Raw genomic sequence first — 24,667 nt, forward strand, 5'->3', positions numbered from 1 at the left:
AGGAAATGCTCCAGACTATAGGGTGCTAAAGAGACAGGAACACCAAATGCAACACCTGACCCTAGACTGGATCCTAAACCAGAAGGGGTAATTATTGGGTCAACTGACAAGATTGAAATAAGGGTGTAACTGATGATGAATTTCCTGATGTTGTTAATTGTACTGAGGTTATGGAAGAGAGTATCTTGATTTTTAGGAAACAGATACTGAAGGATTTAAGGATAAAGTATGATGATGTATGTAACTTATTCTCTGTCGAGAACTGAATGTTTGTGTCATCCCAAAATTCATGTGTGAAATCACAACCCCATGATGGTATTGGGAGGTGATTAGGTCGTGAGGGTGGAGCCCTCATGAATAGCATTAGTGCCCTTATAAAAGAAGCCCAGGGGAGCTTGTTTCCCCTCCAGTCAGGTAAAGACACAGTGAGAAGGTGCTATGAGGAATTGGCCCCCACCAGGCGGTACCTTCATCTTGGACTCCCAGCCTCCAGAACTGTAAGAAATGAATTTCTGTTGTTTATAAGCTATCCAGTCTATGATATTTTTGTTACAGAAGCTTGAAAAAAGACCATCTCTAATGGTTAAGGTAAATGTATTTATATGTGTGTGTCTCCATACACATACATACACAGAGAGCAAGAGAAAGAATGATACGTGAGAATGGCAAATGAAGTAAAATGTTAAGAACAGGAGAATCCAGATGGGGCCTTTTTATTTTTGTAACTTATCTCTAAATGGAAATTATTTCTAAACAAAAAGTTTAAAAAATTAATGGTGATTAGTTATATCCGGATAGTATAGCATCAGTTTCTTTTTGTCTTATTTGAATTTTTTAAATAGAAGCAGCATGTGTTAATTTAATAAAACTCATACAACTATTAAAATGATGCCATGAATTGGGGTCAGAACCAGAGGGGACAAATGGGTGCCCCAAGGAGACTTGATAATCCGGTTCCCTTCAAACCAACACTCTTTCAAGAGTATATTCTAGGCCAGGAGCGGTGGCTCATGCCTGTAATCCTAGCACTCTGAGAGGCCGAGGCAGGTGGATCGTTTGAGCTTGGGAGTTTGAGACCAGCCTGAGCAACAGCAAGACCTGTCTCTACTAAAAATAGAAAGAAATTAGCTGGACAACTAAAAGTATATAGAAAAAATTAGCCAGGCATGGTGGCGCATGCCTGTAGTCCCAGCTACATGGGAGGCTGAGGCAGGAGGATTGCTTGAGTTCAGGAGTTTGAGGTTGCTGTGAGCTGGGCTGATGCCACGGCACTCTAGCCTGAGCAACACAGTGAGACTCTGTCTCAAAAAAAAAAAAAAAAAAAAAAAAAAAGTGTATTCCAAACTTTGAGTTTGTCCAACATGAAGGCAGAGCATTCCAGCTCCTCCCTTAACCCCGTTCCATTCCTTAGCAAGACAAAAGTTGTGTCAGTTAAAGCAACCCTTCCAGAGCAAATTTTAAGACCTCCAGATGTTATTCCAGCATGTTCCTTGGGGTCTCCTCCTCTGCCCAGAGGCTTCTCACTCTCTGAGAAAAATTCCAGTAACTGTGATATTCACTACAGTCATGGCTGTCTTAGTTACTTCACAGGGCAGAGCAGGAAGCAATTTTCTGACTCCATCTGACCCGGATGCTGATAAAAACAGGAGTTTTCATAGCCTTTTCTTCATTTTTCTGCAAAGAACATCTATTGCTTTTGTAATAATAAAAAAGCCAAAAGTAACCTTTAAAAAAGAAACAACACGACCAGTTAAAAATAGTTCTCCAGAGGGGAAACTGCAGGCCTGGCCTCGAGGCACAGGGACGCTGTGGACGCTGTGGCAGAGAATCCCAGGCAGGGAGAGGACAGAGGACAGGTCTTTGCATCCCGAAAGCTAGCCGGGTCTTTTCCCACCACACAGAGGTGTGTGCTCAGGCTGGAGACCCACCCCTGCGACACACCTTCCAGGCTGTGCCCTGGACAGGATACGAGTTTAACTTCAACCCTTTCTATCTTCCAAGAAAGCACCAAACAGTGACACTGTCACAGAGATAACCTCCAGTTTGTGCTAATTTATAAAAAGTACATTGTTTGTAAATTCTGTACTTTATTCTTGTGAACAAACTACTTGAAGCACTCCACAACTGACTGAGATGCACAAACCAAACCATGGCGGTGGGTCCCGTGCTGCTCTCAAAACCCCTGGGTTATAACTGGAGTCAGGGCCAAGCCTTGTGGGAGAGAATAGCAACAGCATCTTTGTCTAACACTTTTTAAGATTTACAATGTAACTACATACATGATATATCTTTTAATACTTGTAAGGGACTGAACTATGTTCTCAAATTCATATGTTGAAGCACTAACCCCAATGTGACTGCATTGGAGATGGGGTCTCTAGGTAATGAAAGTTAAATGAGGTCATAAGGGTGGGCCCTAATCTGACAGGACTGGTATCCTTATAAGAGGAGGGCTTCCTCTTTCCCTGCAGGCACACAAAGAAAAGTCCCCGTGAGGGCCCAGCAGCCATCTACAAACCAGAAAGCTGGTCCTCACTAGAACCCGAAACTGTGGGTTCCTTGATCTGGGACCTCTAGCCCCCAGAACTGGGAGAAAATAAATACGTGCTATTTAAACCCCTAGTCTGGTATTTTGTTATGGCAGCCCTAGCAGACTGATATGATACCCAACACCACCCTGCAAGGTGAAAGCAGTGCTCAGGTTAGACCAAGGGATCTGCCGAACATCATCAAAACTTAGCAAACACAGAGCCAAGACCCAAGCATGACTCTTCCAGCTCCCTTCTAGGTCATTATTTTTAAGGCTCAGACAGGTTCCAGGTGACTTATAATTTACACCAGCAATTTAAAAGATTATAAAACCAGCCAATCTGCCAACTCCAGCTCCTGCCCTCTTCCAAGATCCAGGCCTTGCAGCCTTGCTGAGTCTTCAGCAGAACTGGACCAAGACTGCAGAGAACAACAGCACTTCCAACAGTCCTAGACACAGGCAAGGCAGCCCTCTGCAGGGCAGTTTCTTAAAATTTCTATTAGGTTGGTGCAAAAGTAATTGTGGTTTTGGACCACATTATAACTAGGCTCACATACATCTTTATTAATCAAAATAGGAACCATTACAATCAACACATTTTCGCCAACAAGAGGTTTGTTTCTTTATTCCTGTAGCCTAAAAATCCATGCTTCAGGATTCAACGAACTCTTGGAAAGCATTTTCTGCATCCTGCTGGTTGTAGAAGAGTTTTCCCTACAAACAGTTGTCAAGATGCTTGAAGGAATGGTAGTCGGTTGGCGAGAGGTCAGGTGAATATGGTAGATGTGGCAAAACTTCGTAGCCCAATTCGTTCAACTGTTGAAGTGCTGGTTGTGCGACGTGTCGTCAGGCTTTGTTGTGAAGAATTGGGCCCTTTCTGTTGACCAATATCCCTGCAGGCAGTGCAGTTTCCACTGCATCTCATCGATTTGCTGAGCATACTTCACAGATGTAATGGTTTCACCGGGATTCAGAAAGTGTGGTGGATCAGACTGGCCCCAGACCACCAAACAGTAACCATGCCCTTTTTTGGTGCAAGTTTGGCTTTGAGAACTGCTTTGGAGCTTCTCAGTCCTACCACTGAGCTGGTCATTGCCAGCTGTCGTATGACATCCACTTTTTGTCGCACTTCACAATCCTATCGAGAAATGGTTTGTTGTTGTTGCATACAAGAAGAGAAGACGACACTTCAAAATGACAGATTGTTTTGATTTTCGGTCAGCTCATGAGTCACCCACTTTTCCTTAGAGCTTTTTCACTTTTCCAATTTGCTTCAAATGCCCAACGACCGTAGAATGGTCAACAGTGAGTTCTTCGGCAACTTCTCATGTCGTTGTTAAGAGGACCAGCTTCCATGGTTGCTGTCCATTGGTCGTTGTCAACTTCTGGTGGACAGCTACTGTGCTTCTCATCTTCAAGGCTCTCGTCTCCTTTGCAAAACTTCTTGAACTACCACTGCACTGCATGTTAGCAGTTCCTGGGCCAAATGCATTGTTGATGTTGCCAGTTGTCTCCTGCTTTACGACCCACTTTGAACTTGAATAAGAAAACTGCTCGAATTTGCTTTTTGTCTAACATCATTTCCACAGTGTAAAATAAATATAAAATAAATAGTAAGTAAAAAGTCATTAGCAAAAAAACATAAACAAGAAATGTGCATTAAAATGATGTATAACATAACCACATTTAAGAATGTATTCCAATATTCAATGGCAAATTTCAACAATACTAAAACCGCAATTACTTTTGCACCAACCTAATAATATCACAAATATTGTTTTTCTGATTCCAAAAATAAGATACATGTAAAATACACAAAAGTATCAAGAAAATGTGTTTGTTCCTTTTCTCGTTATATTTTTGAAAATTACACCCTATGTTAATGTGTCTTCTCCCCCTTTTAATCTACTCACGCTGCTCTAGCCCATTCCGTTAACTGGCAGACAGCCCTGCGCTGGCCGCGTTCCTTCTCTCTCCCTGACCAGTGGCTGTCCAGTTTCATCTTCTCCTGGGGCCCACCCAGGCCCTTACATAGCATATTTTTCTCTACATATTCTACTTCTCTATTAATTTAACTAATCACAAATATTTTCCCATATCCTTAACGACCCTGGAAAACATTCTACTTTTAATATTGGAGGTAATTTTTAAAAGGTAAATATTCTCTTGGTGGTATTTAGAATACAGTCTGAATACAGGGCATTGCTAAGGTCCTCTCTAGCCCCAGGGTGTGGTGTCAGACACTGTCCGGGGGCCACCTGCTGCTGCAGCTCACCTACCCTCCCGGGGCACTTCCTCACACAGACCCATCTCTAGGGAAGGGTTGACCTGACCACCACCCTCAGAGTCCAGGGTGTCCGAAGCTCCTTCTCACTAAGGTGACAAGTAGACGTGCTGGTTTTTTTGATTCTGACTGCAGGAATCAAGACTCTGACCAACTCCAGGGCACAGACAGAATCCACCCTGGGAGTTACCAGCTAGGGCAGCCAGCCAGACCTCCCCTCTTAGGACACCCGTCACCAGCATAAATGGTATGAGGCTGGACCCTGCTTCCGGCAGGTCTGCTCCGGCGGCCCACCCCTTACTCTGGAGGCCATCTGCCTGGCTGACTCTCGCCACAGAAGACGTGCAGGGCTGACTTTCCTTGTCTTTCTTTCTTCTTTTTTCCTTTCCATTTCCTCTTTCTTTTTAAAAAATGTATTTAATTTATTTATTTTATTTCCCCCAGAGCCATGGCCAAGAAGCCTTAAGCAAGTGGACTCTTGCATAAGAAATTATCAACTGGGGTAAGTCACACTTTCATTTTTCCGTTAACCTACGTCAGAGTCAGGCACTCCTTGGACAGTCTGTCCATGCTCAGAATAACTAGGACAAACCTCGTGAGCAGGGCCTGGGTCTTGTTTTATAATCAATCACTGTGATTAATTCCTAGCAACACACCTGGTTCCTTTGCTGGGCAGTGACAATAAAACAGGATGGCATACGAAAATGATTCTGAACAAGGGGAACATGTGATAAACACAGGTGCAATTATTCACTGTATTATAATCAACAATATTATTATTAATTGCATTGGATAATAAAGAGCCTAACTCCATTTTCGATGTTTGATGTTGACAGCTTTCAAGTTCCCTCCCTATTCTGCTCCATATCTGGGCCAACTGGCTGGGGACCCTCAATCAGTTACCACTCCAAACCAAAATAGAACCCCAAGCTCTCTGCTCTACCCAAAAAAGCCTCACTACACGAGTAATAAGCCTTTTCAAACTCTCTTGGTGGGTTAAACTCTGTGCTTTCTAAAGGTGTGTTCAAGCCCAAACTCCAGTACTATGAATGTAACTTGGAAATAGGATCCTTGCAGATGTAATTAGTTTAATTAAGATGAAATCATACTGGGATCAAGTGGGCCCCTAATGCAATGACTGGTATCCTTATAAGAGGATACATAGAAAGAACACCATGTGATGACAGGTAGAGATTAGAGTGATGCACCTACAACCCAAGGATTGCTGGCAATCAATCACCAGAAGCTAGGAGAGGGACATGGGCCAGAAAGTACCTCAGTCTCCAAAATGAATCAACCCTGGCGACACTGTGGTTTTAGACATCTGGCCTCCAGAACTGTGATAAAATAAATTTGTTTAGTTTTTTTTTTTGGTCGTTGTTGTTTGTTTTTCTGAAGGTTCCCAGTTTGAAGTACCTCCTGACAGCAGCCACAGGAAACTAGTACAGTGTATCTATGGCTTGACAGCTGTCATCTGCCTCTATCTCTGTTTTCGCATGGCTTTGTCCCCTGTGTCTGTCTGTGTCTCTTCTGTACTTCTTATAAGGATACCAGTCTTATACGAGAACCCACCCGAATCCACTGTGAATTCATCTTAACTGATCACATCTGATTTTTTTACCTCATTTCTAGAAAAGGTCATATTCATAAGTACTAGGGGTTAGGACTTCAACATACCTTCCTGGAGAACAAAACTGAACACACACTAACATTCAAGCCAAATCTGGGGTGGAGGGGCATCATACCTCTATAGGGTAATGACACACTTTGAAAAGATTAAAATTCCCTTCAGAAATAACAGTCTTTCTGAGAAAAGCAAAAACTGAGACTTCATCACCACGAGACTCAGCCCCACAAAAAAGTGCTTAAGGGAGTCCTACATCTGAAAGCAAAAGAATGATATTTACCATCATGAAAGTATAAAACTCACTGATAAAGCAGATATACAAATGAGAAAGGGGAAGGAATCAAAGCTTCTCATTACAGAAAACCACCAACTCATAAAGGTAAACAATAAGAGCAAGAAAGAAAGGATATACAAAATAATCAGAAACCTATTAACAAAATGACAGTAACAAGTCCACATTCAACCTTGAATGTAAGCAGTTTAATTTAAATTCCCCAATTAAAAGATATAGACTATAGCCAGGTGTGGTAGCACAATACACACCTGTAGTCCCAGCTACTCAGGAGGCTGAGGAGGAGGATTGCTTGAACCCAGGAGTCTAAGGTTGCAGTGCATTATAATGACACCACTGCACTCTAGCCTGGGCAACAGAGCAAGACCCTGTTTCCAAAAAAAAAAACCCCAACTATATGTTGCCCACAAGAAACTCACTTTGCCTGTAGACACACACAGACTGAAAGTGAAGAGATTGGAAAAAAAAAAAAATTCCATGCAAAGGAAAACCAAAGTGTGCAGAAGTAGCTATATTTTTATGAGACAAAATAGACTGTAAATCAAAAACCGTAAGAGACAAAGAAGGTCATTATATAATAATAAAGGGATCAATTCTGCAAGAAGACACAACAATTGTAATTGTATATGCATCCAACACTGGGGCACCCAGACACATGAAACAAATATTAGAGGTAAAGAGAGAGATAGATTGCCAATACAGTAATAATTGGGGATTTCAGCACCCTTTCCGCAAAGCTCACCTAGACAGAAAATCAACAAAAAAAATTTAACTTAATCTGCACTACAGACCAAATGGACCTAACAGACATTTACAAAACATTTCATCCAAAAGCTGCAGAATACACATTCTTCTTATCAGCCCATGGAACACTCACTAGGATAAACCACATGGTAGGGCACAAAACAAGTATCAACAAATGTTTTAAAAACCGAATCGTATCAAGTATCTTCTCAGACCACAATGCAGTAAGACTAGAAATCATTAATAAAAGAAACTATGGAAACTAGACAAATATAAGGAAATAAAATAACACGTTCCTGAATAACCCTGAGTTTATAAAGAAATTAAGATTAAAAATTTTAAATTTCTTGAAACAAATGAAAATGGAAACAAAACATACCAAAGCCTATGGGATACACCAAAAGCAGTGCTAAGAGGGAAATTTACAGCAATAAACAACTATATCAAAAAAGTAGAAAAGTTTCAAATAAACAACTTAATGGGGCCAGGCACGGTGGCTCACACCTGTAATCCCAGCACTATGGGAGGCCGAGGCGGGCGGATCGTTTGAGCTCAGGAGTTCGAGACCAGCCTGAGCAAGAGCGAGACCCCGTCTCTACTAATAGAAAGAAATGATTTGGACAGCTAAAAATATATATAGAAAAAATTAGCCAGAGATGGTGGCGCATGCCTGTAGTCCCAGCTACTCAGGAGGCTCAGGCAGTAGGTTCACTTGAGCCCAGGAGTTTGAGGTTGCTGTGAGCAAGGCTGACGCCATGGCACTCACTCTAGCCTAGACAACAGAGTGAGACTCTGTCTCAAAAAAAAAAAAAAAAAACAAAAACAAAAAAAAAGCAACAACTTAATGATGTACCCAGAAAAGCAAAAAAAACCAAGCCCCAAATTAGTAGAAGGAAAGAAATAATAAAGAGCAGAGCAGAACTAAATGAAATAAAGACTAAAAAACATACAAAGCATCAATGAGATGAAGAGTTGGTGTTTTGAAATCATAAGCAAAATGGATAATCTGCTAGCTCCACTAAGAAACAAAGACCCAAATAAATAAAATCAGAAATGAAAAAGGAAATGTTACAACTGATACCACAGAAATACAAAAGATGATTAAACTATTATGAACAATTATATGCCAACAAATTGAAAAACCTAGAGAAAATCCATTAATTCCTAGACACATAAAACCTACCAAGATTGAACCAGGAAGAAGAAAACCTGAACAGACCAATAATGTGTACTGAGATTGAATCAGTAATAAAAAGTCTCCCAACAAAGAAAAGCTCAGGACCACATGGCTTTACTGCTAAATTCTATCAAACTTGTAAAGTACAACTAACACCAATTCTACTCAAACTAAAAAAAAAAAAGAAAAAAAGTAGGCCGGGCACAGTGGCTTACGCCTGTAATCCTAGGACTCTGGGAGGCTGAGGCGGGAGGATCACTTGAGGTCAAGAGTTCAAGACCAGCCTTGGCAGATCCTATCTCTACTAAAAATAGAAAAAATTAGCTGGGGCTGGGCGTGGTGGCTCACGCCTGTAATCCTAACACTCTGGAAGGCCAAGTCCGGAAGATTGCTTGAGGTCAGGAGTTCAAGACCAGCCTGAGCAAGAGTGAGACCCCATCTCCACTAAAAACAGAAAAATTAGCCGGGCATCACGGTGCGAACCTGTAATCTCAGCTACTCAGGAGGCTGAGGCAGGAGGATCGCTTGAGCCTAGAAGTTTGAGGTTGCTGTAAGCTAGGCTGACATCATGACACTCTAACTGGGGCAAGAGAGTAGGACTCTGTCTCCAAAACAAAAAAAAAAAAAGAGGAGGGAATTCTTCCTAATTCATTCTGTGGCACCAGCATTAGCCTGATAACAAAATCAGACAAAGATATAACAAAAAAAGAAAACTAAAGGGTGAACATAAATGCAAAAATCCTCAACAAAATACTAGCAAATTGAATCCAACAACACATCAAAAAAATGATACCGTGATCAAGTGGCATTTGTCCCAGGGATTCAAGGATGGTTCAACATATACAAGTCAATAAATGTGATACATCAACCACAAAACAACAAACCAAAACAACCCCAGGAATAGATTCAATCAAGGAAGTAAAAGACCTCTACACCGTAAACTACAAAACACTGATGAAAGAAATTGAAGAGGATACAAACAAATGGAAAGACATCCCATGCTCATAGATTAGAATAGTTAATATTACTAAAATGATCATACTACCCAAATAATCTATAGATTCAATGCAATCCCTATCAAATGCCAATGAACATTCTTCACAGGAATAGGAAAGACAATCCTAAACTTGTACGGAACCATAAAGGACCCCAAATAGCCAAAACAACCCTGAGCAAAAAGAACAAAGCCTGGAGATATTATAGTACCTGATTTCAAAATATACTACAAAAGCTACAGTAACCAAAACAGTATGGTACTAGTATGCAAACAGAGACATAGACCAATGGAACAGAATAGAGAACCCAGAAATATAACCACATGTTTACAGCCAACTGATTTTCAACAAAGACTCCAAGAACACATTGGGGAAGGGACATCCTCTTCAATCATGCTGGGAAAACTGGATATCCATATGCAGAAAACTGAAATTTGACCTTATCTATCACCATATACAAAAATCAACTCAAAATGGACTGAAGACTTAAACGTAAGCCTGGGTGCAGTGGCTGATGCCTGTAATCCTAGCACTGTGTGAGGCCGAGGTGGGAGGATCACTTGAGGCCAGGAGTTCAAGACCAGCCTGAACAAAATCAAGACCCTCATCTCTACTAAAAATAGCAAAATTAGCCAGGTGTGGTGGCGTGTACTTATAGGAAGATCACTTAAGCCCAGGAGTTTGAGGTTGCTGTGAGCTAGGCTGATGCCATGGCACTCTAGCCCTGGTGACACAGCAAGACTCCGTCTCAAAACAAAAAAAAAAAAACAAAATACCCCAGAAGCCTCCAAATTGTGAAACTACTAGAAGAAAACAGAGGAGATACTTCAGGACATTGGTCTAGGCAAAAAATTTATGGGTAAAACTTCAAAAGCGTAGGCAAAAACAGAAAAATGGGACTACGTTGAAGTAAATAAAAACCTTCTGCATATAGCAAAGGAAAACAATCAATAGAATGAAGAGACAATTTATAAACTGGAAAATAATTTACAAATTATTCATCTGACAAGGAACTAATATCTAGAATATACAAAGAATTCAAATAATTCAAGAGCAAAAACCCAAATAATTTGAATAAAAACTGGCCAAAGGATTGAACAGACATTGCTCAGAAGACATACAAATGGCCAACAAATATATGAAAAAAATGCTCAACATCATTAATCACCAAGGAAATACAAATCAAAACCACAATGAGATATCATCTCACTCCAGTCAGAATGGCTATTATCAAAAAGACAAAAAAATAACAAATATTGGCAAGGATGCAGAGAAAAGGAAAGTCTTATACATTGTTGTAATGTAAATTAGTATAGCCATTACAGAAAACAGGGTGATGGTTTCTCAAAACACAAAAAATAGAACTAGCATATGATCCAGCAATCCTACTACTGGGTATTATCTGCAGAAAAGGAAATCAGTATATCAAAGGGATATCTGTATTCTTAAGTTTACCGTAGCACTATTTACAATAGTTATGATATGGAATTCAACCTAAATGTCCATCAGCCGATGAATAGATTTTTTTAAAATGTGGTATATATACATAGGAATACTATTCAGCCATAAGAAAATGAAATCCTGTCATTCACAGCAATATGGATGAGCCGAGAGAACATTATGTTAAGTGAAATAAGTCAGGCACAGAATGATAAATACCCCATGTTTTCACTCATATGTGGGAGCTAAAAAAAATTTTGAGCTCATTTAAGTAGAGAGAATTATGGGTATCAGAGGCCAGCACAGGGGAGAAGGGAGGGAAAAAGAACAGGAGACAGGGGAGGACATAGATTGGTTAATGGATACCAAATTAGTTACACAGGAGGAATGAGTTCTGGTGTTCTGCAATACTGTAGGGTGAATATGGTTAACTATAATTTATTGTATACTGTAGTCTCAAAAAGCTAGAAGAGAGAAGGGTCAATACCATGTGTGTAAGGCTCACTGTACAATGGGAATCAGGGCTTTTTAACATAGCCCTGACCAGGCACAGTGGCTGGGGCCTGTAATCCCAGCACTTTGGGAGAACAAGGCAGGAGGATCATTTGAGTTCAAGACCAAAATTAAAAATTAAAAACTTAAAAAATAGCTGGGCGTGGTGGCGTGCACCTGGAGTCCGAGCTACTCAGGAAGCTGAGGTAGGAAGATCGCTTGAGCCTGGGAGTTGAGGCTGCAGTGAGCTATGATTGTGCCACTGCACTCCAATATGGACAACGGAGCCATTCTAACCAAAAAAAAAAAAAAAAAAAAACCCCACCAAACCACACAGTCATAATCCTTCAAGAGCTTACATTAGAGTTAGGCTGGAGAGAGAGGGGAACACTCACCGCAGAAATGCTACTAAACACACATCGCACATACACTACGCTAATCTATAAAATGAGGCTGACCATCCCTACCCTACACAACTTCTCATGAGGTGCCTACAAGGATCCAAACAGATTTACATACATTAAGGAAGTCAATGCACTCTTAGATTTATCTACATATTTATTTACTGCTAGGAACCTTTTTAGGAGTTTGGGACACATCAGTGAAGGACACAAATGCTCTGCTCTTGGCTTACACTCAACAAGGCATGGTAAGACTGACAATTAACAATAATTTTTAGGCCGGGCGCAGTGGCTCACACCTGTAATCCTAGCACTCTGGGAGGCCAAGGCGGGAGGATCACTTGAGCTCAAGAGTTCGAGACCAGCCTGAGCAAGAGCAGGACCCCGTCTCTACCAAAAATAGAAAAAATTAGCCGGGTGTGGTGGCAAGTGCCTATAGTCCCAGCTACTCGGGAGGCTGAGGCAGGAGGATTGCTTGAGCCCAGGAGTTTGAGGTTGCTTTGAGCTAGGCTGATGCCACGGCACTCTAGCCAGGGCAAAAGAACAAGACTCTGTCTCAAAAAAACCCCAGTAATTTTTAATATGGGATATGGTAGAAGATGTAAAGTGCTAGGGAGAAAAGGCATAGGCCAACATCAGGGGGTCAGGTGTACCAAGAATGGGGGTGGGGAGCACAGATTGCTGTGTTTGAAGGGTATTTGGAGTGGGCCTTGCCAGAGAAGGGGCTATGTGAGGACAGCCTTGGGAGGAGGTGAGGGCAGGAAGCAGGCAGGTACTGGGGGAAGAGTGGTGCAGTCACAGCTGCAACAAAGGAGCAAAGGTGCTCAGGGAACAGCAGGGAGGTCCCTGTGGCTTAAGCAATGGAGTGACCAGTGACTAGGAGGAAGACAGCAGGAGAAGTCAGAGCTTTACAGGTCTCAGGGAAGACTCTGGTTTTTATACTGTAGGACTGAGGAGCCATGAACAGGGCTCTGCATCCAGGGTGAAAGGCCTGTCTATGTCACCAGCTGCTGGGCTGAGAGAAGAGATAACAAAGGCTCAGACTTGGACAGCAGCACCAGCGGCCATGGCACATGGCTAGGCTCTCAATGTATCCGTGAAGGATTTCAACAGAGTGAACAGGGTGTGAGAGAAAGACAGGAGCCAAGGTCGGTTCAAGTTTTCAGGCTCAATTAGTTGCTCCTGTCTCAGGTGGAGAAGGTTGTGGGTAAAACAAGACTTGGGGGGGATCAAGAGTAAATTGGCACTAACATGCTGGCCCGGGACACACCAAATCTCCACCCTTGGAGACACTGAGCAGGCACGTGAGCTGGAAGAGGCCTGGAGCTCTAGGAAGGTCAATTCTGCACTTGTGGACAGGAGAGGCCACTGTTGGCGACCTTCCTAAAGACACATGCTCTACAAACTCCACCTGACACCAAGGTTTAACCACAGTAAAGACAGAATCAACTTGTATTTCATCTGCAACACAAAAAAATTATGGTGCAGGTAGATCTGGAAAACCCAAGAGATCAACCTGAAAACTACTGCAAACAATGAAAGAATTCAGTAAGCTGGGGACATACATAGAAAGTTAAAAATAAAGAACTGCATTCCTATATACAGACAGGTTAAAAACCTGGAAGAACTCCCATTTATAGTAGCAGTAAGAAAAAATTTTAAGAATATATGTAATAAATGTGCAACCCCTATACGAGAAGAATTTTTAAATACTGAATAAAAGACTTGGACAAATGAAAAGGTATACCCTGTTTTTGGAAAAAACGTTTACTATAATTTTTTATGTCAATTCTCCCTAAGTTTACCTGTTAAGTGAATTTAGGTTCACAACCAGATAAGCTGATTCTAGGAAAAATATTTGTACAATAATCTGGAAAATTTTGAAAAAGAGTAGTAATGAAGGAAGACAAAGTCTGACAGATGATAGCACATAATAATTTAATAATTAAATAATTAAATAAATAATAATTTAAGGTTGTAGTACTCATTCATGAATACGTAGAGAAATCAGTAAAAGGAGACCCCAGAAATAGGTTCAAATACAGCTGGAAATGTCATCACTGATCCAGGTGGCTTTGAGCATCTGGGAATTATTCAATCACAACAACCTGAAAAAAAAATAAAGGTAGATCCCACTACTCCTTTCACCAAAATGAATACCAACTGGATCTAAAATTAGAATTTTAAAAAATGCACTAAAAGAAAACATTAAGGACTTTTTTAAAAAAAGGCAAAATGACCAACTAAGGAAAAATTACACAAATGACAAAGGGCTCCTTTTCTTAAATTATGAAGGTCTATAAATCCATAAGAAAAAGTCAAGAATCAAAACAGAAACAAAAATGACAAGCCTTTCCCTCTGTGCTGCATGTGCCCTGGAGGATGAGCTCTAGGGATGCTTCTCACTGGGAACAGGGCGGAAGGTGCTTTACTTTTCGTTTAGGTCCCTTTTATACCTTTTGAAATTTGTACCATGTATATATGCTACTTATTTTTAAAGATAAAGCAACTGACAATTTTATAAAAAGTCACAATTCAGAGAACCTAAAATAGAACCACCACATCTGACCTACAGAAGGAAAGATGCTCCCAGCACGCAGGTGGGGCTCCTGGAGCCTCCGGGTGTGAATCCTTTAAAGGCCAAGAGTTGCTTCTAACTTGTCCCATTTTCAGGCATCTCTTAAGCCATAATTGAAGGTACTGTCCACTCTGTCACTACAGCGTCTTACTCCTGCAACCCATGTGAGCACATCCTTATTTCAGCTTCATCCAGAGGATGCTGGGAGACGTTGCATATGCTCTGTGATCACAACAAAAACTACAGAATCCAACATTTTTGTTTGTGCCTCAGCAACCAAATCTAATAGGGGTCATTTTGCATCAAGTTTTATCTTAAACCACTTAGCTGGATCTAAGAGTCCTCATCTGTATGATGGGAATAATAGCGGTACTTACTGCACAGGTTGCTGAGAAGATTAAATAATATATGCAAAAGCATAACAGGGCCTGACAACACACTTGTTGGAAGTGGGCAGGATCTAAATTTAAAAGAACATTCTCAAGGACTGGAAAGTCCCTGCCACTTGTGGTTCTGGGTAAGAGGGCCTCCCCTGCACTGAGGTGGGCTCTTCCGTGTCTCCATGGAGAGGTCACCATGTAGCTGGTGTATCCAATGAAGCCCTGGTGCACTCTGCCACCCACGAGCATGTTAAGTTTGGAGAGCTACCCTATAGAGCCAGGGACACTTCCGTCTTATTCCATCCCTGCTAGTTCTCCTATTATACCCAGTGTGGGGAACACTCTGGGTGGCTGCTGGCTAACTGGGCAATCCTAGATGCCTGAGAGGAGAGTTAATGCAGTCTCAGTCCTACTGGCAAAGCCATGTCCCTTCCGCATTAGCCACAGCAGCTACTGAGCAAGCTGAAGGCTCAGAACCTGAGCACCCTCTACCCAGCCTCAGCCTGAGCACCTCCCTCCTAGGGCAGGTCTCACTCCAGTACTCCTGGCCTAGGGTAGGAAGGACTTAAGTGCCACAGTGACCACATTTTCTAACACAAAAAGCTAAGGAGTATGAGTTGACTTATGGAGATCAAATGTTACTCCTGGAATATGGGTGGTTAGAACTTGATGTTAACCATCAAATCAGAGAAATTCGTACTCAATACTTCTGAGGGAATACAACGGGGAGGGATGAAGTCTCTGTCTTTAACGACTGGATAAATGAAGGTTCCATTAGCATCCTGCTGTTTGACTCAATAATTCCATCAGACAGACAAAACTTTTCAAGTCTAATGTCATCATGTGTTGGGAGGTATAGAGAACTCTTAAAAATTGGTGGAGGGGAAGATGGCTCAACCATTTAAGAGGATAATTTGGTAGCATCAGTTTACAAATGGGCAGGCCCCCCCTGACCACAGAGTCCAATTCCTTTTTTTTTTTTTTTTCTTGAGACAGGGTCTCCCTCTGTTGCCCAGGATAGAATGTAGTGACATCAATATGGCTCACTGCAACCTCAAACTCCTGGGCTTAAGCAATCCTCCTTGCCTTAGCCTCTTGAGTAGCTGGGACTACAGGCATGCACCACAACGCCCGGCTAATTTTTCTACTTTTGTAGAGATTAGGGGTCAGGGCAGCAAGTGTGTCTCACTATGTTGCTCAGGCTGGTCTTGAACTCCTGGCCTCAAGCAATCCTCTTACTTTGGCTTCCCCAAAGTGCTGGGATTACAGATGTGAGCCACTTCACCTGGATCAATTTTCTGTCTATTCTAGATGACCAGAGCGAGAAACAGATGAGAAACATTATCTTAAAGAAAACCAGAAACATTCTTAATGGAATAATATAATCATGCTATAGAATATTACACAACTGCCAAAATTTAGGTAGATCTCTTCCTTGTTCTGGCATGGAAAGAATTTCAAGGCCCATTTATTTGTTGGGCAAATAAAGCAAGCTGCAGAACAGTATGACAGCATTTATGTAAAAACAGAGCAAAGAATAAACATATGTAAATGCAAAGGAAAATGTCTGCCAGGGTGCTCACCAAACTCAGATGGGGTAGGGGAAGGGACTATAGTTGTTTCTGTAAGACTGTCTCTCAGATAATAACAACTATTTAAAAATATACCAAGATTTTGAGAGTGGTTGTCTATGTAAACCCACAAGTGTAATACACTTGACCTATATTGTCTTATACTCTGTATATTTCAAATTATCTACCAATGAAAAACCTGAAAAATATATATTGCACAGGTAACCTGGGTTTGCTAAAGAAACTCGAGAAGCTATATCTAGTGCACAGTTTGAAATGAAAATCTGGAAATTCAGGATGACTAGTTCTAACATTGTTAAGCATAAGAACCCCTTTAAGAATCTGATAAATGCTACAGACCTCACTCCCAGGCAAATACACAGCACTCCCAATGCTGCATACAATTTCAGGGAACACAGGGACCCCAAGAAGCCCATCCATGAATCATGGAACCTAGGTTAAGAACCTCTAATTTAAAAGACAGTTAAAGCCATTAAAATGGATGTGACGAAGCAAGAGAACATGTTGGGATTAGCAGAGATGGACTGTAGAACTCAAGGGAACCCCAACAATGAAAGAGCATGCAGAAGGAGTTGACAGACAAGTGAGGAGGATCTGGGCAGCTGTCAGACAGCCAGGTAAGGGGCAAAGACCAGAGAGGAGCAGTACAGTGAGGCCCATCCTGAGAGGGTAGACGGCAGCAGATGCATGAGCTCCATGCCTTCTGTACTCTCTGCCTCCCCCACACTGCTGTCACGTGGATTATCCCACAGCTCCAACGTGATAGTGTCATTTCTCCACTGGAAAACACTCTTCACCAAGTGGTGGGGAGCGAGTCCACAAATGAGGCCAGGTCCCATGGTCTGGCCCCAGCCTCGTCCTCTGGCCTTTTCTCCATTTAGCTCCGAACACACTGGGCTGTGACGTGTTTCTCATACATCTGTTCCTTCGATGCCTTCCTTCTTGCCATAGCCTTTAGCACAATGCCTGGCACATTCGTAAGATTCTCAAAAATGGTCAGCATTTTTCTTTCCTTCCCAATTCTCTCACGGAGACTGTCACTTAGTAAAGAACGATGGATTTGGAGGCTCCTCTATGGACAGCCCAGTCAGAATTACCACTGTCCTCTATCTCTGGATTTGCTCCCCACAACACCTAGTGGAGGTTAATGTTTGCTAGTCGGCTGACTGAAACAGGCCAGAGATATCAGGAAGCACTGTCTCCTGGCTAGACTCTGATCTACCAGGGAAGCCCAACGAGTGGAAACTTGGGAGTTATGTCTAGAGATGTGGACTGTCCTTACATTTGTACATACACTAAGTACATAGTTTTCCCCATAAAATAAAGTACCAGCCATGCATCACTTAATGACAGGGATACGCTCTGAGAAATACATTAGATTTCATCCCTGTACGAACATCAGAGTGTACTTACACAAACCGTAGAGCCTGCTGCACACCCAGGCTACATGGAACTTATTGCTCCTAGGCTACAAACCTGTACAGCACGTTACTGTCCTGAATACCACAGGCAACAATAACACAGTAGTATAAGGATTTGTGCATCTAAACATTTCTAAACCTAGAAAAGGTATAGTAAAAATACAGCACTACAATCTTATGGTATCACTGTCGTATGTGGGGCCTGTTGTTGATGGAAACATCATTATTTCACGCATGACTTGTATACTAAATGTTTTCAGCTTTGCAATGGATACCTTCAGAAAATTATTACAGACTGCAGACTGTAATGGGGTCACTCAGAAATAGTCAGAACTACAAATATCAAATGTCACCAACTACAGAGACACGCTTTAGGTCCTACTGGCTCACAGAATTACCAGCCCAATATTAAGTCCCCACCTCTGACTCATGTCTACAAGAAGTGTGCTTGGGCACCAAATGCACCATGATTTTTTAAAAAGCTTCATGGCAGATCCACAAAGGCTCAGCCACTCTCATGCTGCCTCCAGGAGGCTCTGCTCCACCCTTTCCTGACAAGTGGGGCAGGAATGCAGAAAGACCTTGAACCCCTGGTCAGTCAGCCTGGCCTTCCTAGGGGGGAGCCCTTTCTTATTCTATTTATGAGCTCAAAGTACTGGGTACTCAGACAGCAATGAAGTCCTGGTCCTGGAGATCACCGCTGCCCCCCAAGCCCAGAAAGACAGTAGGTGGGTGGAAATTGCCCATAACCTGGCTGGAGTCTGCAAGCCAGGCTTCAAATCCCGATTGCTTCATTCAGGCTCACTATACTGGCCTGGCTCAGGCCTCACCTTAAGAGGCATAATATCCACCATATCCACCCCACAGCGCCCCCCCAAACCCCTTTGTAAACTCTAAAGATGCACACCTTGAACTGCTATCACAGCCACTAAATCTAAGACCCTCTAAATGATGGACAACAGTCAAAGAATTTTACCAACTAAAGTAATGACCTTGGGCCTAGTTTTCCTCCACTATAAAATGAAGGTGTTGGATTAATTCTGTCATTCCCATATTTCATTACCAAACAAAATAGTAATAACGAATTGCTAAGGTTTTATTTTGCCAAGGGAGAATTTAAAAAAAAAAAATTACAAACTATGAGTGTCACCATCATTTTCTAAAAGAAAATACGTTTTAAACCAAAAAAGTTGAAAGGAAGTAATAGAGTAAACACAGCCACCCTAAGGAGGCCCGTGGACAACGGCCCTAAGCAGGGAGATCCCAGAGCGGCTACAGGGCCTCTCAGCAAAGGGTCTGCCCCTGGCCCTCACATTCTGGGACATTCTGGGTACGTCTTAACGACGCTGAAAACAAGCATCAACTCCTAACAACAGCAAGTTTAAAAACCAAAAATACAGATGCCAGACGCCGAAGTGAAGCCTCTCAAGGCCTCCGTGGGTTGCCCCGGACCCACACTCCGGTTTCCCTGCAGCTTCCCGGGCTCCACCTCTTGCTGCCCCCCCCCCCGGGACCCTGGGCCTCGCGCCCACCCTGAATCCCCCGTGGCCCTCGCACCCTGCAGCCCCTGCACCCCGGGCAGCCTCTGTCCTTGGCCTGAGCCCCCCGGCCCCTCATGCCCGCCTGGCCGCGTCCGCCCAAGGTCGGCGAGAGAGGGCCGCGGGCCTGGCGGGCCCGGCGGGCGGGGACGCCCCGGGACGGGTCGGGGCTGCGTCCGATGCCGGAGATCGGAGGCCGGAACCCGCAGGCCGGAGCTGCTCCCGGCCCGGCTGGCAGCCGCAGGGGCGCAAGGCCTGCGAGGCGGTACTCACCCCGGCGACGCCATGAGCGCGGCGAGGTCTCCGCTCCCGCCTCCTCCGCTTCCTCCGCGCGGCCGCGGCTCGGCGCCGGGGAGGGGCCTGGGCGGCCGGCAGCTAGCCCGACCCGGCGGCGCTCCGGGCCGCGCTCCAGGGGCTCAGGTGGGGGGTAAGTGGGCCCCAGGGGCGCTGGGAGCGGCCAGGGGGCGGCCCGGGCGGGGTGGGGGCGGGGCGGCCCGAGTCAGCCTGCAGCCCGGAGCCCGCCCACCGCCCACCTGCCCAGGTGCCAGGAGGCCGGAACTCGCCCGGCGGCGCCTGCCGTGCCAAACCAGCGGGATAATCTGCCCCCGGGCCACGAACTAGCCCCAGGGCCTCACTGAAGTCCACACCTCTCTGCGATTGGAGTTTAGAGTTTAATTTCCGTAAGAAAATCCTTTTCTTCAGCAGTGGGGTGTAAAGCGTTGTTGTTATTATTAAGCAAAATAATAACTTTCCTACTTCTTAACGTGCCATGCAGTGTTGGGCGAATTGCTGGCCCGAGCCAGGTACTCTGTAAAAATCACATTGTGAAGCCCAAAGGAATGTGAGGCACTTTTATTATTCCTTATATATTGTATTATTAAACAAAAATAATGAATCGTGAATTCCTGCAGTGGGGTTTCACAGTTATAAGTACTTGGGCAGGTAAATTTTTGAGCCCCAGTTCCTAATCTCTGCAAAATGAGTTTTCAGAAATAAATGATCTCTTGTAAGTGGAAACAATTAAAAAAGCTCTGGGCAATGTAAATCATTGTTGATAACACTTTTTGGAGTTATATTAAATATCATTAATAATTATTATTTTGTAATTTTTCCTACTAATAAGAATACGAGACAGCAAAGCAGTGATTAAACCCTTAGCTCTGGACCCTGAATACCTGGGTTGGATCAGCTCCATTGATTATCAGCTCTAGGAGCTCAGGCAAAATAGAACCTTTCCAGGGCCATAGTTCCTCATTTCAAAAATGGGGCTAAAAATAAGTCCTTTCCTCTCTGTGAAGATTAAATGAGTTGTAAAGCAATTAATAAGTTGCCTGGTCCATGGTCTCTTTCCCGGTCAGGAGAATCCATGCAATGCTTCCGAGCCTCTTTACCCTCTTCAGTAAAGTGGAACTCCACAATTACCACCTCTGAATTCAGAAGATAATGAATGCCCTGTAAATGGGAGCTGATTAAGTAAAGCCACGGGGACTTGTGAGACCCCCATTGTGAGACCCCCAAATACGTACAAATCCAGAAAGACCAGGATGAGGAAGAGTTTGGGGAGTGGCCAATGCTAAATGGCCTGATTCAAGGCAGTAATGATTGCCACCAGAATGAGGGAGGTTAGATCATTTTTTTAAAAATAAGCCTTGTTGGTTTTTTTAAATAAATAATATAAGTTCGCTGAAATCAAATCTCCTTCTTTAACTTGAATTTTAGCATTCCACTGTATGGTGAACCAGCACATATTTAACCAAGCCCTATTGTTGGACATAAATATTGCTGCCAGTATTTTTACAGCTTACAATAAATTGGGTAAAGTATACTTTTGTAAAAAAAAAAAAAAAAAAATTGAAGCATTTATCTTTCTCTCTACCTGATTTCTCCAGAATTTTGAAACTATTTGTGAGTATTCTGAATTTATGGCAAAATAGTTACTCTGTATAAATTCAACAAGAATCTGGGCCCTGGGCGTGGTGGCTCACCCCTGTAATCCCCGCACTCTGGAAGGCCGAGGCAGGAGGATCGTTTGAGCTCAGGAGTTCGAGACCAGCTTGAGCAACAGCGAGACCCTGTCTCTACTAAAAAATAGAAAGAAATTATCTGGACAACTAAAAATATATATAAAAAAAAATTAGCTGGGTGTGGTGGCGCATGCCTGTAGTCCCAGCTACTCGGGAGGCTGAGGCAAGAGGATCGCTTGAGCCCAGGAGTTTGAGGTTGCTGTGAGCTAGGCTGACGCCACGGCACTCTAGCCAGGGTGACAGAGCAAGACTCTGCCTCAAAAAAAAAAAAGTTTTCTTTTGTAGCAGAACACAAACTTTGGTTATTTATCAAGGCTTTGACTGGAATGGCATATTTTCAGATACGACCAGACTTCTTTGTGGAATTGAGGTTGACTTTATAGAGCTGATAAAAAGCCCCTTGGAAAGACTGTCATGGTACCTTGTCTAGCAGTTCCTTTATAAGGTTCTTGACCTGTAATAAGTAAAGACTGTCACTTTTTGATAGGCCCAGGAATCCCAAGTTATTCTGAGACCTCAAGAAAAAAGGGTGTTGTATGAAAGCAGAGAAGGTTAGCACTCCCCTTGACAAGGATGGAAGAGGCTCTCGGGCCTGTACAACACGCATACGATTAAGGCATTGCCACCTACTTCGTGGCATCTAAAAAAAAAAAAAAAAAAAAGGAATTCACCCAATTCATACAGGTATCCACAGGAAGAGAAGACATAAATCCTTCATTTGGCTAGCCTGAAGGCTTTTGAAAATCTAATACCAGATTCCCAATTTTAAAAGTTTCAGTAAAGCCAATTTAAAAACAGCTGATATGGCCAATCACTATCCTTACTGCACTTTATGCAAATAATCAGGCAAGTATAATAAGACTAAAATTCATTTTGCAAATGAATTGGTCCTACTATGATTTATCCTTGGTAGAAATAGGAAACTAGAGAGAAAATAATTATGTTTCAGAAGAAAACTATAGTACATGTATTATTAGATTCTAGATTCCAGCCTTGTTCACTGTTTTTGAGTTTTTATTATTCGCATATGATTTGGATTGAATTCTGAATTCTTTCCTGGCTACAAGTCTCCAAACTAATGTTTAGAAATTTTTCTTCCATTGTTCTGACTTAGACTCAATGAAATTGCTACTACTGTCTTTTCCCTGACATCCTGCAAGCATACCTTATGACATACAAACTACAGGTTAGAAAAATCTGTCAGATCACCACTGCCTACTTCCAACTTCCACTTTAACTGATGCTTAAAGTCTGACTGCCCTCCAGACTCTAAGGAAACTGGTTTATAGGTTGTTCTAAACATTTTTTTTTTTTGGAGACAGAGTCTCACTCTGTTGCCCGGGCTAGAGTGCCGTGGCATCAGCCTAGCTCACAGCAACCAGCAACCTCAAACTCCTGGGCTCAAGCAATCCTTCTGCCTCAGCCTGCCGAGTAGCTAGGACTACAGGTGGGCACCACCATGCCCGGCTAATTTTTTTCATTTTTAGTACAGATGGGGTCTCAAACTCTGAGCTCAAGCAATCCTCCCACCTCAGCCTCCCAGAGTGCTAGGATTACAGGTGAGATTCACCGTGCCTGGAATGTTCTAAACATTAACCTTTGCTTTTCAGTGCCATCTCCTGAAATGAAACACAGCTATTTAATGGGACTTGCATAGTCCCAGAAATGTGAGACTGGTTTGATGGGATACTTCGCCACTCAGCTATCAGCTCAATTTTTGGCTCCACAGCCACCCACTCAGCTTTTAGAGTGTAAGACTTCTAGGAATGTTGCAGACGGGAATGTTGGAGCTCAGAAACTGATACCCCAAAGTATGGCGGTTTGACATACTGAATTGAAAAAGCCTTAAGGTCTCTCTGACATTCCTCCTCAACCACCCCGCCCAAAGAAGTTGAAGTTCCTTTATCTGCCTAAGATCCAGACCCACCAAGGAGAACAATTGTTTTTTCTTCCCCTTCCTGTAAGACCAAGAATGTAACCACACCCGGACAGACCCTTTCACTGTCTGAGAGAACTATTTACAAATTAATCTCTGTTCCCCTATCCATTCACTCTTCATAGTCATCCTTTATTGTACCTCAACAGAATTCCTCTTCTACCCCTTCATAACCTGTTTTGCCAGGCAGAACAGAAGCTTCAAAACTCTCTGGGAGGGGTAATCACTCTGTGATTCTCCCTATGTATGTATGTTAAATAAGTTTGTATGCCTTTTCTCCCATTAATCAGCCTCTTTTTTTCTCCCTCCCCCCCCACCCCAATCAGCCTCTTATGAATTGATTTTTTAGTGAAACTTCAGAGGGCCAAGAGCCTTGGCCCCTATAATTTCATTATTATAAGGAATGTGGGCAATAAATACTGTAGCCAAAATGCCCCATAAACATCCATGATTATTTCCTTAAGCCAAATTTCAAAGAGTTGAATTTCTAGATCAGTAGTTTATCAATATTTTAGGGCTTTTCTTTTTTCTTTTTTTAAAAAGATAAATTATTTCAGCTAATTTCTTTCTATTTTTTTTTGTAGAGACTGAGTCTCGCTCTTGCTCAGGCTGGTCTCAAACTCCTGAGCTCAAACAATCCGCCCGCCTCGGCCTCCCAGACTGCTAGGATTACAGGCGTGAGGCACCTCGCCTGGCCTTAAGGGTTTTCTGTTACATGTATAATCTGTATGTACATACATAGAAAAACATACACATATACATATGTATAGTATACACACATATACACATATATATTTATACATATCTGTACATATATTAATATATACAGATACACATTCACACTTAATACACACACACACACACACACACACAGATTGCCCTTCCAACAAAATCACCAACACTAAATGATATTCCAGGTTTCCAAAACACTATAAATTTTACAATTTTTAAAAAATCATTGGCTGGGCATGGTAGCTCATGCCTGTAATCCTAGCACTTTGGGAGGCCGAGGTGGGCGGATCGTTTGAGCTCAGAAGTTTGAGACCAGCCTGAGCAAGAGCAAGACCCTGTCTCTACCAAAAATAAAATAGAAAGAAATTAGCTAGACAACTAAAAACATATAGAAAAAATTAGCCAGGCATGGTGGCACATGCCTGTAGTCCCAGTTACTCAGGAGGCTGAGGCAGGAAGATGGCTTAAGCCCAGAAGTTTGGGG

General features: G+C 42.7%; 1 protein-coding gene and 1 non-coding gene across 4 annotated transcripts in view; one reads left to right on the forward strand and one right to left on the reverse strand.

Moving 5' to 3' along the window:
• Nucleotides 1-24,667, reverse strand: part of LOC123647362 (up-regulator of cell proliferation) — a 60,188-nt gene that overhangs the window by 12,330 nt on the left and 23,191 nt on the right. For 2 of the 3 annotated variants that reach the window (XM_045564760.1, XM_045564758.1), the window contains exon 1: nt 19,765-19,905. The exons of the other annotated variant lie outside the window; for it this stretch is intronic. In XM_045564760.1, coding sequence (XP_045420716.1) covers nt 19,765-19,778 — 14 coding nt within the window. In that variant the 5' untranslated portion in view covers nt 19,779-19,905. Of the gene's footprint in view, nt 1-19,764; nt 19,906-24,667 lie in introns of those variants that run through there. 3 annotated transcript variants of the gene reach the window in all.
• Nucleotides 22,045-22,171, forward strand: LOC123647892. Its single transcript, XR_006738420.1, has one exon. It is a non-coding gene; the product is annotated as a U6atac minor spliceosomal RNA (small nuclear RNA).

The sequence above is a fragment of the Lemur catta genome, chromosome 11, assembly GCF_020740605.2.
Source record: "Lemur catta isolate mLemCat1 chromosome 11, mLemCat1.pri, whole genome shotgun sequence".
Classification (NCBI taxonomy): domain Eukaryota; kingdom Metazoa; phylum Chordata; class Mammalia; order Primates; family Lemuridae; genus Lemur; species Lemur catta.